Source organism: Petaurus breviceps, unplaced genomic scaffold (assembly GCF_028583685.1).
Source record: "Petaurus breviceps papuanus isolate PSGF00001 unplaced genomic scaffold, PetGlider_PUasm1.0 151, whole genome shotgun sequence".
Taxonomy (NCBI): Eukaryota; Metazoa; Chordata; class Mammalia; order Diprotodontia; family Petauridae; genus Petaurus; species Petaurus breviceps.
In genome coordinates this window covers 329,019-342,956 of record NW_027185712.1, presented here as the reverse complement: position 1 = coordinate 342,956, position 13,938 = coordinate 329,019, and the positions used below count along the sequence as shown (strand labels likewise).

The 13,938-nt window shown below is 41.3% G+C and overlaps 1 protein-coding gene across 3 annotated transcripts in view; it reads right to left on the bottom strand.

Moving 5' to 3' along the window:
* Positions 1-13,938, bottom strand: part of LOXHD1 (lipoxygenase homology PLAT domains 1) — a 267,332-nt gene that overhangs the window by 16,348 nt on the left and 237,046 nt on the right. For all 3 annotated transcript variants that reach the window (XM_069077562.1, XM_069077570.1, XM_069077574.1), the window contains one exon: positions 1,434-1,604. In XM_069077562.1, coding sequence (XP_068933663.1) covers positions 1,434-1,604 — 171 coding nt within the window. The remainder of the gene's footprint in view (positions 1-1,433; positions 1,605-13,938) is intronic.

Sequence of the window (13,938 nt, the reverse complement as noted above, 5' to 3'; positions counted from 1 at the left end):
CTTCTTCTTCTTCTTCTTCTTCTTCTTCTTCTTCTTCTTCTTCTTCTTCTTCTTCTTCTTCTTCTTCTTCTTCTTCTTCTTCTTCTTCTTCTTCTTCTTCTTCTGGGAAGGCAGGGCAAATGGGGTTAAGTAACTTGACCAAGGTCACACAACTAGAAAGTATTAAGTGTCTGAGGCAGATTTGAACTCCAGTGCCATGCTCTATTCACTGCACCAGCTAGCCACCCCAAGACCTCAGCTTCTTTATTTGTAAAGTGAAGGGGCTAAACAAGATGATCTCTAAGGCTTCTTACAGTTCTAATGTCCTAGACTATGAAGTGGCTGCCTGCCACAGGAAGGGACTAAGCTCCCTGACATGAAAACAAAGCAGAGATAGTTTCATGCCAAATAACCCAGCTCAGCCCCTGGAAAGAGGACTATGCTGATCTATAGTGTTTTCTTGCCATTTGTTTAATTTCCATGAGCAGCCAACAGCACTTTATTGGTGCGACTCAAGTGACTTTTCTGCCTCAGAAATATGATCTCTGACTTCCGACTTGTAAATCTAAACCTCCCCACCCATCCCTATGGGCACCAAGGTCGACTAAAGGATGAGTCTTAACAATTGTTTTTCTTTCCTGCTCTAAGTCAAAGAGCTTTAAGCCTCTTTACCTGCCAATCCCAGGGTCCACGTCATTGACTTGAGGCCCCTGTTGACTTCTGTGAGTTTTTGCTCTATATAGGGTGGTGATAGAGAACCCTACACAGGACTCTAGATAGAGTAAGTGGACTTCTGCAAGGTGGGATTGGAGGAATGCTGCTGGATTGCCAGCTGTATACAAGGACTGCTCTCATTGGCCACCTAAAATTTCTACCACTTGTGACATGCCTCCTACCTGTCTCAAGGTCTCTTGGGGGAGTAAATCCTCTGGTCAGCTCCACTATCCAAAGCTGACTCAGGACCCCACTACATGCAGAGAGAGAACATGGTTTTCTACATTAACATGGTTTCAGAGGCACCTGCAGAAACCCTCTTTTCCTCTTACAATCTCTCTCCTATGACTTGTATCTGAATTTCTACCATTATGGATTAATGCCTTTGAGTTAAAGCATTTATTATGTTATCACATATATGTTATCACAATGCAACTATGTAACCTGGTTGGTAACCCCTTTGTGGGGGCTAATTTATCTAATGAATCAGCTGGAGCTTCACAGAAAGGGATAGCACAGAAAGTAGGTTGGTTTTAGTGAGGGTAGAGGAAAGGTGTGGCATTTGGACTTTTTAGATATGGAGGGGACAGTGTAATAGCATTGACTGCTTTAGGGTGCGGGGTGGTGGGGGCAGGAAGGATAAATGGAAGCTCAGGGACATGGAAGGAAGGAAACTGAAAGGGGGAGAAGTCCCCCCACTTTCCAACTCTTCTTGGGACTTCTCCAGCTTCCAGACTTACTGGTTTCCTCCATCTCCTCCAGGATTTCATTGTTGGCACAGCGCAAGTCTCGGACTGTCTGTCTGTCCCCCTCACTCTTTGATAGCCAGCATTCACATGGGAAGCGAAATGTCTCATCCCGGGAGTTGTCCCTCACATCTATGTAGTTCAGATGCCAGCCAGGAAATAATCCTGTGGGGACAGGGATGGGACCGGGAGTCAAACTTACCCTCCCTTCTTTTCCCTTCAACCATTCTCCTTTCCTTCACAGAGGCCCACCTCCTAGCTGTGTGACTTCAGGTAAGCTCATTCTTTCCTCTTAACCTCAGGTTATCCATCTATAGAATGGGTGTCAGGGGAAGAAGACTTTAAAGCTTTAAAAATCCTCCCAGCTCTAAGTGTTCATGGCTCCCTTTGGGGAGAGAGTCTCTAAGAACCGCCAGAAGTAGCCCATCTGTCTAGCCTAAAGCAAGTTGAACTGGGATCCAAAGCCTATGACAATCTTGGTAAAGATACTGTGATCAGAGTGAGTCACTTTAACCTTTTCCTGTTGGAGAGAACTAGCTAAAGCTACCAGAGAGCCTACAGTCGCCATCTCCTCCTGAAGAGTCACAAAGGCAGCACTGTTGAACTTTTTTTTTTTTGCCTTTTGGAGGGCAATTGGAGTTAAGTAACTTGCCCAAAGTTACACAGCTAGTTTTGTGTGGGGGGGAGGGGTGGGTGGGTGGGTGTGGGTGTTAAGTGTCTGAGGCTGGAACCAAACTCAGGTTCTCCTGACTCCGGGGCTGGCACTTTACTCACTGTGCCACCTAGCTGCCCCCAAACTTTGCAGGTCATTGTGGAGAATCTGAAATACAGCTGCTATTTGTCAGGCACGGTTGAGAAAACAGACCAATTTTTCACAGCTCTAAGGTTGTCTGCAGACCCCTGACTGTGTGGCTGTCAATAGTTCTATAATTTGCATTGCACAGTGTATGAGGAACATTTCATTGAACTGCAATGTAAGTTGGTCTGTCTGGTTGCTTCTCAGTCCCTGAGAACCTTGGAAGATTAAGGTAATTGTTCTATTTTTCTTGCATACTATACATACCTCTTCCTTACATTCACTTGTTCATTCATTCAACAAAAATTTTTAAGTGCCTACTATGTGCAGTAGAATGTTAATGATGTACAGTCCCTGCCCTCAAAGAGCTTATCATCTAGTAGTAGATGAAACAATAAAACACACTTTTGTTGAATGAAAAAAAAAGGCAAAGAACAAGAATGGGTGATGTCATTGGTGTGAATACTCCCTCTGCCAATACAGATCAAAATCACAAACTCTTCTGATTTCGAAGATGGTCTTTGAGAGTTGTGACTAGAGAGTTCATCAGCCTGCTGTCAACCTTCTGGTAATGTCTCTTCTAGCCTAATTAAGTTGGTCCTTATACAGTCCATCATTGGGTCTTTACTCAACGCTATTTCAGTTTGGTAGGGCATGCCTGAACTTTGTACTGTACTGGCTTTACCTTCAAGATTGAACCCAGGTAACTTCCATGCCATGATGAATATGGCAGAAATGGAGGAAATAATAATATAATATTGTGTTGTTATAATAATATACAAGTTATAATGATAAATGCAGAGGAGAGAACAGAACAAGACTCTCATGTCAAATTGATGGTGGAAGGGGTCATCGAGGGAAAGGGTAAGACAGAAATCAGAGAGGACTTCATGGAAGAGGTGGCTCAAGTGCCACCTTGAAGGAAAAGCCTTAAAGGAAGGGGAAACTTTCAACAGGTGAAGATATGGGGAGAAATTATTTGGGGTACAGGACATAGTGTATACACAGGCAGGGGCATGGGAGAAAACAACTTAAAGAATTAGCACCAAGTGGTATGTTACAATGGAAAGTGTGGAATTTGGAGTTAGCAGACCTAGGTTCTGCAACCTGTGAGACTTTCCCAGAGATTCATAGACTTGGGAGTCAGACAGCAAGAAAGAAATGTTAGCTCTCTTCCACAGAAAGCTCATTGGCAAGAGGGGTCCTGCCTAAGAAACAGAGGACAACTTGACTAAAGGTTTAACCTGAAGAAAACACATTGTTGAGTGAAAAGGGGGTGAAGGCCAGAAAGAATTGTATATTTAATGTAATTTTACTGAAAAAGTACTACATAATTTTACTGAAGTTACAATCAAATAATTTTATTAACTTGTTTTTGAAATTTGAGAATGTTATTGTTTTTAATCTAATTATCTTTTGACTCCACCTCCCACCTGTCTAGTTGGACTCTATGCCCTTGGAAAAATCCCTTTGGTTAATGTGAAAATGGGCTGATTGATGGGCTTTCATAGAAAGATGAAGACAAACCTAGTCCAATATTTGTCTTTCTGACAAATATTAAGCTCATGCAGCTGACTGCTAGATGCTAGCAGATACCAACATAAAACAAGACATCAGCTCCTGTCTTCATGAAGTTTATACTCTAAGGCAAGGGTACTTCCCTAGAGTCTGAACTTTTTAAAAATATTTTTATAACTAATATTTCATCATAATTGTTTTCCTTTGCAATCCTATGTAATTTACTTTATGCATTTAAAAAACATGATTGTGAGAAGGGGTCTATGGCTTCACAAGACTGCCAAAGGGATCCAGGGCACAAAAAAGTGAAGTATCCCTGCTCTAAGCAAATGTTGGGGAATAGATATAAATCATATAGTAGCATCCCCAAAGAACTTAAATAGCAAATTTTAAAGGTCGAAGAGGAAGTGTAAAGGCAGGAGAGAAGAGAAACTTTAGAGGGTTTCCAAGGGGTGTGTGTGTGTGTGTGTGTGTGTGTGTGTGTGTGTGTGTAATGAAGAATACTTTGGGTGAGGTTATTTTGACACTGATTTGACAGTAAATTTTCTCTTCAAACAAAAGAAAAATCTACCTTCTGGAAAGAACTAAAATTGCAGCACCAACTCCCCAGGGTCAGCTCAGCTCTAGGCTCTTTAATGATTACTTTCTGGGTGGCTTTTACCTGGTTTTCTTCCTTTTGAGAAAAGATCCTCTTTCCCAAGAAGACAGGAAACTTCCAGATATTTCCCACCTCTGCTTCCTAAGCAGGCAGGGATGATTTCATTGACAAGACCCGAGCATTGTACAGCAATAATCAGGGAGGGAACAGTGCTGACTCTTTGGTGTAAATCAATCAACAAGCATGGATTAAGCACCACCACAAGCCAGGAACTATGGTAGGTGCTAGTGACATAAAGGATGAAACACCCCCAGCTCTCAAGGAGCTCAAACTGTAACAGAGGAGAGAATATGCAATGAGGGCCATTGTTGGGGCTTGCCATCATTCTGGTTATTCAGGGCACAGAATGAAAAGGGCTAACACTGCTCTCCAATTCCCCTTTCAAGAACTCTAATCCTTATTCTATATTTACCTTTTCTTTCCTTTCATCCCAGGGCCTTAAGTGACCCCTTTGAAGATCCTTTGAAGATGCCATGGATCCAAGGGTTTAGGGCCTTTAGGGAAGACCTGAACAAGCACCCAGAGACCTCTCTAAGAGGAGAGATGCACAGAGCCTAAGGACAAAGGGCCCTTCTTAGCATTTTTGATATTTCAGTAGAGAACTCACTGTCCAAGGATCTCCAAAGCATACCATGTCAGCTGATGCTTATTTTGCCTCCAAGAAAGGTCAGCCTTGTGATGCTCTCTCCACTGATTTCCTGGGATTATGGAGCAAAATACACTTTGAATGAGTTTATCCTATGGGCAGAGAAACTAAAAACCTAAGATGGGGAAGTGGCAATGCCCAGGAATGTCCAGGGAAGTCAGTAGCAGAGCAGGGACTGGACTTAAGGTACTCTCTCGTGCTTGGCACAGCAAGAGATAATCTCAGATAAGCAAGGAAACCTTGAGAAGGAAATGCATCAGCAGAAAGTACCAGTTTGAATTTCAAGGGCGTTAACAAGATAGTGGTTTATGTTGAAGAATGGGGCCAGTGGCAAGCACAGGCTAAACAGACTACCCACAAGGTTTTGTTTGTTTTTTTTTTTAATCAGAAAAGCGCTTATTTTCAAAACTATCTCTTCTAACCCCCACCTCAATTTGTCTCATGCTTAAAACTTCCATTAGAGTTTCCCCATGGTTTTCAAGAGATGTCAGTGAAAATGAAAATGTCCTGAGAGATATTAATCAATAATCAATAGCCAGTAATTCCTCAGCAAGGGAGATCTTAAATCCTTTTCAACTCTGATAAAAAGGCAATTTATTGTACCATGCTGTTAATTAGTCCTAGGTGGGAGACTGAGGCCCTCCAAGGTTCTATATGCTGTCAGCTAAGTGACCAGGAGGTTCCCCTTCTATTCCTGTTAAAAGGATGTCTCTTCCATACACAAAGCACTCATTCCTGGTCTGGCTTCAGAAATCTACTTGGATGCAGATAACTCTAGCACTTGCCTTAAAGCTCTTCTTTTTCCTTCCCTTTGTCTACTCAGACCCTCTGCTAGACCAATCCACATCTCTCACCTCTTTCAAAATCGAGTTCAAAACTCATTTCTTCTAGGAGACCTTACTCACTGACCCTCTTTCTGGGTAGGTTTGTTTCCTTACATTGCATCCCTTCCAAATGTACCATACTAGTATTACTTCCCTCATTGAGACTCTAAGCAAGGGTTGGGGAACCTGCAGCCTCAAGGCCACATGTGGCTGTCTAGGTCGTCAAATGTGGCCCCTTGACTGAATCCAAACCTCACAGAACAAATCCCCTTAATAAAAAGATCTGTTCTGTAGAACTTGGACTCAGTCAAAAGGCTGCACCTAACAACCTGTATCCTGGAGGTCACAGGTCCCTCACCGCTGCCTAAGAATCCTTGAGGGCAGGGGCTGTGACTTCTATTTGCTTATTATCTGCCTTTTACCTCACATTGGACCTGGTAATGGGTTTTGCACAAAAAGGACTATTCAAGCAGTAGTATCAGTGGACTTTTCCAGAGCAATAGTCTTCAAAAAGGAGACTGGCCTCTGCAAGGGGCATGGCATCACACGTGGGGAGACATAGATTAACCTCAAGAGGCAAATAATAAACTAACCAGAAGGTAGGAAGATTTAATAAGGCTATATATTATATATAGATATATATAGGTGTGTGTATACATATGTGTATATAAACACAGACATATATGAGTGTAGGCATATATGTCTATATCCATTATATATATATATATATATATATATATATATATAATCAAAGGATAATGAATACAAAAGCATTGCATGTTCCTATAAAAAGGGAATCTTGCAGGGCTAAAGCTCAAAATAAGCTGAGGCTGGTGATGAATACAAAGGACAACAAAAAGGGCTTTTTGGGGATTTTGTTTTTGTTTTTTGCCATGTTGATAGAAAGAGGAAGATCAAAGAAAGAAAAGGGCAGCTGCTTGGGATGAATAGCATCGTGATAATGGATGATGAAGAGAAGTCAGAAGCATTGAAATCTTACTTTGTTTCTGTTTCCTCTACCAAGAGAATGGTCCTCAGACTGGGAAGAATATAACAAAAATGGTTAACAAGGAGCTGAAAACCAAGATAAGCGAGAAAGTGTTTAAAAAACAAAAGAATAACTTGGCTGCTTTCAGTGAGATGTGTGTATATATGTAACATATATGTACATATATACATGCATGTAATGGTTGTGGAGCCATTTTCAGTCAGCTTTGAAAAATTGTGAAGAATGGGAGAGGTGGGACAGGACTGGAGATGGGCAAAGGTCCTAATTTTCAAGAAAGGGAAGAAGGTGGTGCCTACAAATTATAGGCCCATGAGGTTGACATTGATTCCTGGCAAATTTCTGAAATGTATTATTATAGGGGTGGTATCTAAGCATTTAGAAAGGGAATCAGTGATTACTAAGAGTTAGCACGGCTGTGTCATGAAAAGTCATGCCAAGCCAGCCTCATTGCATTTTTGGGCAGTTACTAGAATAGCAGACCGGGAAAATGATATGACATAGTGAGCCTGGATTTTAGCAAAGCTTTTCATCAAATCTTTCATTCTGCCTGTGACAAATTCTTCCATCCTAGCATTTGTAGACAAGACAGAGTGATGTGGCCTAGAGGATGATACGGTTAGATGGTTTCAGAATTGTTTGAACTCAGTTGTCAATGGTCTGATCGTCAACTTGAGTAGAAACCTCTTAATGACATGTCTCAGGGGTCTGTCCTTGGTCCAGCATTAGTTAGTACTCTTAACGATGACTTAGATGTATGCAAAGAAGGTTTGCTAATCAGATTTAAAGATGGTACAAAGCTGAAAGAGATCATTTCTATACTTTATGAATGAATCAAAAGATAAAAAGATCTCAAAGGCTCAAAATAAGATCAAATTTTAACTAATAATACATTTGTAGTTCTATAATTTAGTTGTGGTTTTTAATCACCTTCACAAGTATATGATGGGAAATATGTAACCGACAAGCAGTTTGTGTAAAGATGTTCTCAAGTTTGGGTCAACTGAAGTCCAGTGTAAGAAAATGTGACACATGGCAATATAAAAGCTTACACAGTTTTAGCTTGTGTTAAAGGAAATAGAGAGCCACAGGAATAGGTCTGATCACAATCTAAAATCCCATGCTCCCCTATGAGCATCACGTTTTGGGGGAGGCATTGACAAACTGGGGTGATGAGGATGGTGAAGACATTGTCATACAAAAACATATGCTGAATAGCTTCATCTGTTGAAGTAAATATGAATGTTTTCATATTTGTGTCTAATAGTAGACATTTCTAGAGTGGGGAGGGGGGAAGGGAAGAAAAAAAGAAATTTACATAATTTTATTGTATATTTAAAAGGAACAGCAAGTTATATATAATAGATTTGCAATTTTTATATATAATCATCTTTTTATTTTACTATGTTATGAAAATGCTTGTTTTGGGGTGGCTAGGTGGTGCAGTGAATAGAGCACTGGCCCTGGAGTCAGGAGGACCTGAGTTCAAATCCAGCCTCAGACACTTATCACAAAAACTAGCTGTGTGACCTTGGGCAAGTCACTTAACTCCAATTGCCCTCCCCCCCCAAAAGTAAAAAATAATTTAAAAAAAAAGAAAATGCTTGTTTTGTTTCATAAGTTAAAAATAAAATAAATAAAATTTAAGAAAAAGAAAAGATGGGGTATGGGGGGGATATAAAGGCTATCTTCAAGTATCTGAAGGATTGTCATTTAGAAGAGATAGTAAATGGCCTCTGTTTGGTCTAGGGGGGAGAACAAGGAGCATTCAATGTATTTTACAAGAAGGTAGGTTTTGGTTCAACAAAAGGAAGAACTTTCTAGGATTTCTAGCTGCTCCAAAGAGGAATTTTTGTTTATTTAGGAGGCAGCTAGGTGGTTCAGTGAATAGCTCACTGGGCCTGAAGTTAGGAAGATCTGAGTTGAAATCCTGCCTCAGACGTTTACTAACTATGTGACACTTGACCCTGTTTGCCTCAGTTTCCTCACCTGTAAAAAAATGAGCTGGAGAAGAAAATGGCAAGCCACTTCAGTATCTTTACCAAGAAAACTATATGGACAGAAGAGGTGTGCTGTGGTCTACGTAGGGTCATAAAGAGACTGACATTACCAAACAACAATAATGTTTATTTAAACCTCATAAGACAATAATAATAGCTTCCATTTAACATATCATTCATGGCCTCAAACTTAATAAGATCTCCCTCACTGAAGAGCTTCACATAGGGGCTGTCTGTACCATAAATCTTGTAGAAAAGATCCATGACTTGGGTATGGATTAGATTAAATGACCTCTGAAGTCCCTTTCCAAACTAAGACTTTAGAAATCCTCTATCATGAGTCTCTTTCAATGAATCTGGAATTTCTGCTAATGAGCCCTATCCTGGCCTTTTGTCTCTGTGATGCCCTTCTCCCACTGGTGAGCTCCCCCCAAACTTCCATTTTGAAGAAGGGCTTAGACCAACCAATCTTCATTCTCTGGACTTTGCCACCATATTCTCATGTAGGTGCCTCCCCCTCCCCTTTCAGATTCCTTTTTGTGTTATCTTCCCTCATTTGAAAGTAAGCTCCTTGAGAACAGAGATGTTTTGTTTGTATTTGCATCTCCAAGTCAATGCTTAATAAGTGTTTGTTGACTTGACCTGACTTGCTAACTAATTCCTCTTTGCCCTTTGATTTCATCAGAAGAGGAAATTATGCAGATTGTCAGAGAAGGCTGATGATAGTGTGTGGTCACTTTGGCAAAAGGATATCTGGACCGTGCTATTCATAACTCTGATGCTAAAAGCACAATTTCCTGCAAAAGCCATATATACATGTGTATGTGTGTGTATATACACACATATGCATACACACATACATATATTTTATGTTCTAATATTGCTTATACACAATATATTCATATAAATGTATATAACATATACTATAGTGTAATATAATACATACATACACATGTATTTGCATATATAATATCTACCATGCTCAGGAATGAGGCAAAACAGTATTTAGCCCTATATTTTCCAAAATAATTCTAAAGCTTTATAAATTAGTAGTAATCTTTGAAATTTCTTACTGGAATGGTGCAAGGAATATAAAAACTGCAGGTATTCCAGAAAGGAATAAAAAATAATGCTCCTAGAACTGAAAAGTGGAGTGCAATATAGTTTAGTAGGAAGAACATAGCTTCTGGAGTCAGAGGACTTGTGCTCAAATCTCTTTCTGGAACTTACTCCTTTTGTAACACGGACTGTATCATTTTACCTCCCTGAGCTTCAGTTTCTACAATCTGTAAGACAAAAGAATTGGACTAGCTGACCTCTGAGGTTGTGGTCCAGTTCCAGATCTAAGCTTCTAAGTGAAGATGCTGAGAGAAAGCTATGCCAGACACTCTGTTAGAAGGTAGGGATACAATGACAAAAACAATACAGTTCTTGACCTCGAGGAGCTTTAATTATTTTGGAGAAGACTTATGGAGTTGGAATTATTCATACAATGAACAAGTATTTATTGAATACCTACTATGTATCTAGCCCAAGGCAGATTTGACCTTGGGATTCCTCTATTCCACTAACCCCAATGCTTTCTGTTGCCTCTAGGATTAAACATATACCTTCTTCTTTAGCTTTTCAAGTCCTTCACAATATGGCCCTGATCTACTCTGCCTCTCATGGTCTGTGATCTAGCCAAACTAACCTTCTTGCTGTTCAATATCCTATCTCCGGGCCTTTGCACTGGCTGTGCTCCATGACTAGAATGCCCTTCCTCCTTACTTCTGCCTCACAGAGTGCCTTTCTTCCTTTAAGGTGCAACTCAAGGACCTCTTTTAATTCCCATTCACCAACTCCCTCCTAAACTCCCTTGTATTTAACTGCTTTGTATATATTTGTATTTTGTTGTTGTTCAGTTGTTTTTTGGTTGTGTCCAATTCTTGGTGACCCCATTAGGGGTTTTCTTGGCAAATACCAGAGTGGTTTGCCATTTCCTTCTCCATTTCATTTTGCAGATGAAGCAAGCAGATGAGACAAACAGGGTTAAGTGACTTTCCCAGGGTCATGCAAGCTAGTAAGCGTCTGAGGCCAGATTTGAACTCATTTGACTTGTCCTGTGTCCTATAGTCAGTAAGTAGCAAAATATGAAGTCAGCCCCACCTCTTCTCCCACCAAGTCAGTGCTCTTTTTATAATACCCATCCCACTCTGGCTCACTTAGCACCATGTTCTAACCCAGGGGTGGGGAACCTACAGCTTCAAGGCTACATGTGGCCCTCTAGGTCCTCATGTGTGGCCCTTTGACTGAATCCAAACTCCCCTTAATAAAAGGATTTGTTCTATAAAACTTGGACTGCACTCAAGGACCTTAAAGACCACATGTGGCCTTGAGGTTGCAGGTTCTCCACCCTGCTCTAACCACTGAGCACACAAGCCACTGCCTACTGCCACACTTCTAAGGAAACATAAGCCCAAACTCAGCAATGGTTCACCAGCATGCCAGGATTTATGCCTCCCCATGGTACAGTTGGTGGGTCTTCTGGCTGGGAAGAGCTTCAGAACTAAAACACTGGTGAGAGCATTGGACAAGTCACCAATAACCTCAGTTTCCTTTCCTGCTCTATAGCCTCTGAGCCCGTGACCCCATGAAGTAGCCATGCCCAGGTCACTCTCTGCATGTGGGATCTCACTACAGAGCTTCTCTCTGTCCTAAGCAGGTGTTTTATCTTACCTTGTTATTACAGTGAGAAAAAATGCTGCCTTATCTTTGCAGAGATAAGGGCTGAACCTTGAAACCAAATGCCATCATTTGGGAGAGGAGACAGTGTTTTTATTGGAAAGTTAATAAATGCAAAGGGCAGCTAAGTAGCACAGTGAATAGAACACCAGGTTTGAAATCAGGAAGACATCTTGATGAGTTCAAATTGGCCTCAGACACTTAGTAGTCGTGTAACCCTGAGAAAGTCACTTAAGCCTTGTTTTCTTCAGTTTCCTCATCTGTCAAGTGAACTGGAAAAGGAAATGGCAAACCACTCCAGCATCTTTACCAAGAAAATACCAAATGGGGTCACAAAGAGTTGGACACAACTGAAAATGACTGAACGATAGATACAACAACCATCTGAATCACAGGACTGTTTTGAGGGACAAGAAAAAAATTGTTGTTGATTTTAAAGTATTAAATAAATGTCAGCACAAGCAGGCAAACCAGCCCAGTTGAAGCATCAAGGTACCCAAAGGAAGAGGCAGGAGAGAGCAGCTGTTATCACATAAAATTACCACCATTACCTTACTCCCATCTTTGCTCCAGCCCCAACAGGAAAGATTCTAAGCAAGAAGCCTTGTGAATGCAGGGTCTTCCAGATCTTACTTTTAGCTAAGGCCCCAAAGTCATCATTGAGAGGTTCAATCGCTGCTTCCTCACCCTCGCCAACTCCAATGGCTGACCAGTTGTCATCAATGGGCATATATGGCTCAAGAGCCCTCCAATTCACCATTCAAACCCTCAGTCAGTTCTGTTTCCAGCCCAGATCTTTCAGCCTTCATCCCAGGTAGCAACCCCCATAGAGATGTGGCCTGGCAACTGCTTCTGCAGGGGCATAGACAAGAAAGGTCCCGTTGCCAAAGTCTTCTGTTCTATACAATGGTTCAGCATCAGTCAGTCAGTCAGCTACCATTTATTTAAGGGTCTACTACGTACCAGGCATTATGCTAAGTATTGGAGATACAAAGCAAGGTTAAAAAAAAGGCCTTGGAGCTCTCAGGCTAATGAAGGAGACGGCAGCAATGTGTGCAAAGAAGATACTTATAGGATCAATTGGAGGAAGTCTCAGAAGGAAGGCATTAGGAATAAGGAGGATTGGAAAGGGCATCCTGGAGAAGGTGGGACTTCAAGTGAGACCTGGAGGCAGCCAGGGGGTAGAAATGTTATGAAAGTAGAAACAAAGGACTTGAAAACTGATTGGAGAGAGTGAGGAGTTGAGAATTGACTCCTAGCAACCCTGGGTAACTGGGAGGATGGCAGTGTCTTTGATGGGAACAGAGGAGTTAGGAAGAAGAGATGGTTTTGGGGAAAAGATAATGAGTTCAGTTTTGGATATGTTGAGTTTAAGACACATTTGGGATATACAGTTGGAGACATTTAATAGGCAGTTGGAGATGTGAGACCAGAGGTATCTAAACAGGTTAGGACTGGACAAATAGATCCAAGAGTCAGTTGAATAGAGCTGATGAGATAACCAAGTGAAAAAGCATAGATGAAGAGAAGAGAGTCTAGGATGGAGCCTTGATAGCAGCAAAGATATTGCAAAGAAAACAGAGGAATGGTCGTAGAGGTTGGAAAAGAACTAGGAGAGAGGCATGTTATAAAAAAGTAGAGAAAAGGTATGAAGGAGAAGAAGGTGATCTCTGGGTCATGTTACTGCAGAGAGGTAGAGGAGAATGGAGACTGAGAAAAGGTCATTGGGTGTGGAAAGTAAGGAATCATCATTAGTAACTTTTGGTTGAATGATGAGGTCAGAAGCCATATTGCAGAGAAACAAAGTGGAAATTACATAAAGCTGCCTTACATGCATTTTGCTGCTACACCCAAATGCCATGAGGTCTTTCTATCTGATTTACAGCTGACTTTTCTTATTTATGGTCTTTCTCATTAGAATGTGAGCTCCTTGATTGTATAGACTGGTTGCTTTCCTATTTGTATCCCTAGGTAAAGCCAGGATGGCAGAGTAGAGGCAGAAACCCAGCTGAACTCTTCCAACATTCTCCTTCAAACATCTTTAAAACAATGCCTCAAATCAAATTCTGGAGTGGCAGAGCCAACAAAAGGTCAGAGTGAGCCATTTTTCCAGCCCAAGACAACTTAGAAGATCAGCAAGAGAGGTCTGTGACATGGGAGTAAGGATCAATCTGGAGCCAATGCAGCAGCAGCAGCAGCAGCAGCAATGGACCTTGGAGGTGGCTATGATGGTGACAGGAGCAGCTTTGTGAACTTTCAGCCCAGAGATTGCGGGGGGGAGAGGCATTGTTTTAAAGATGTTTGAAGGAGAATGTTGGAAGAGTTCA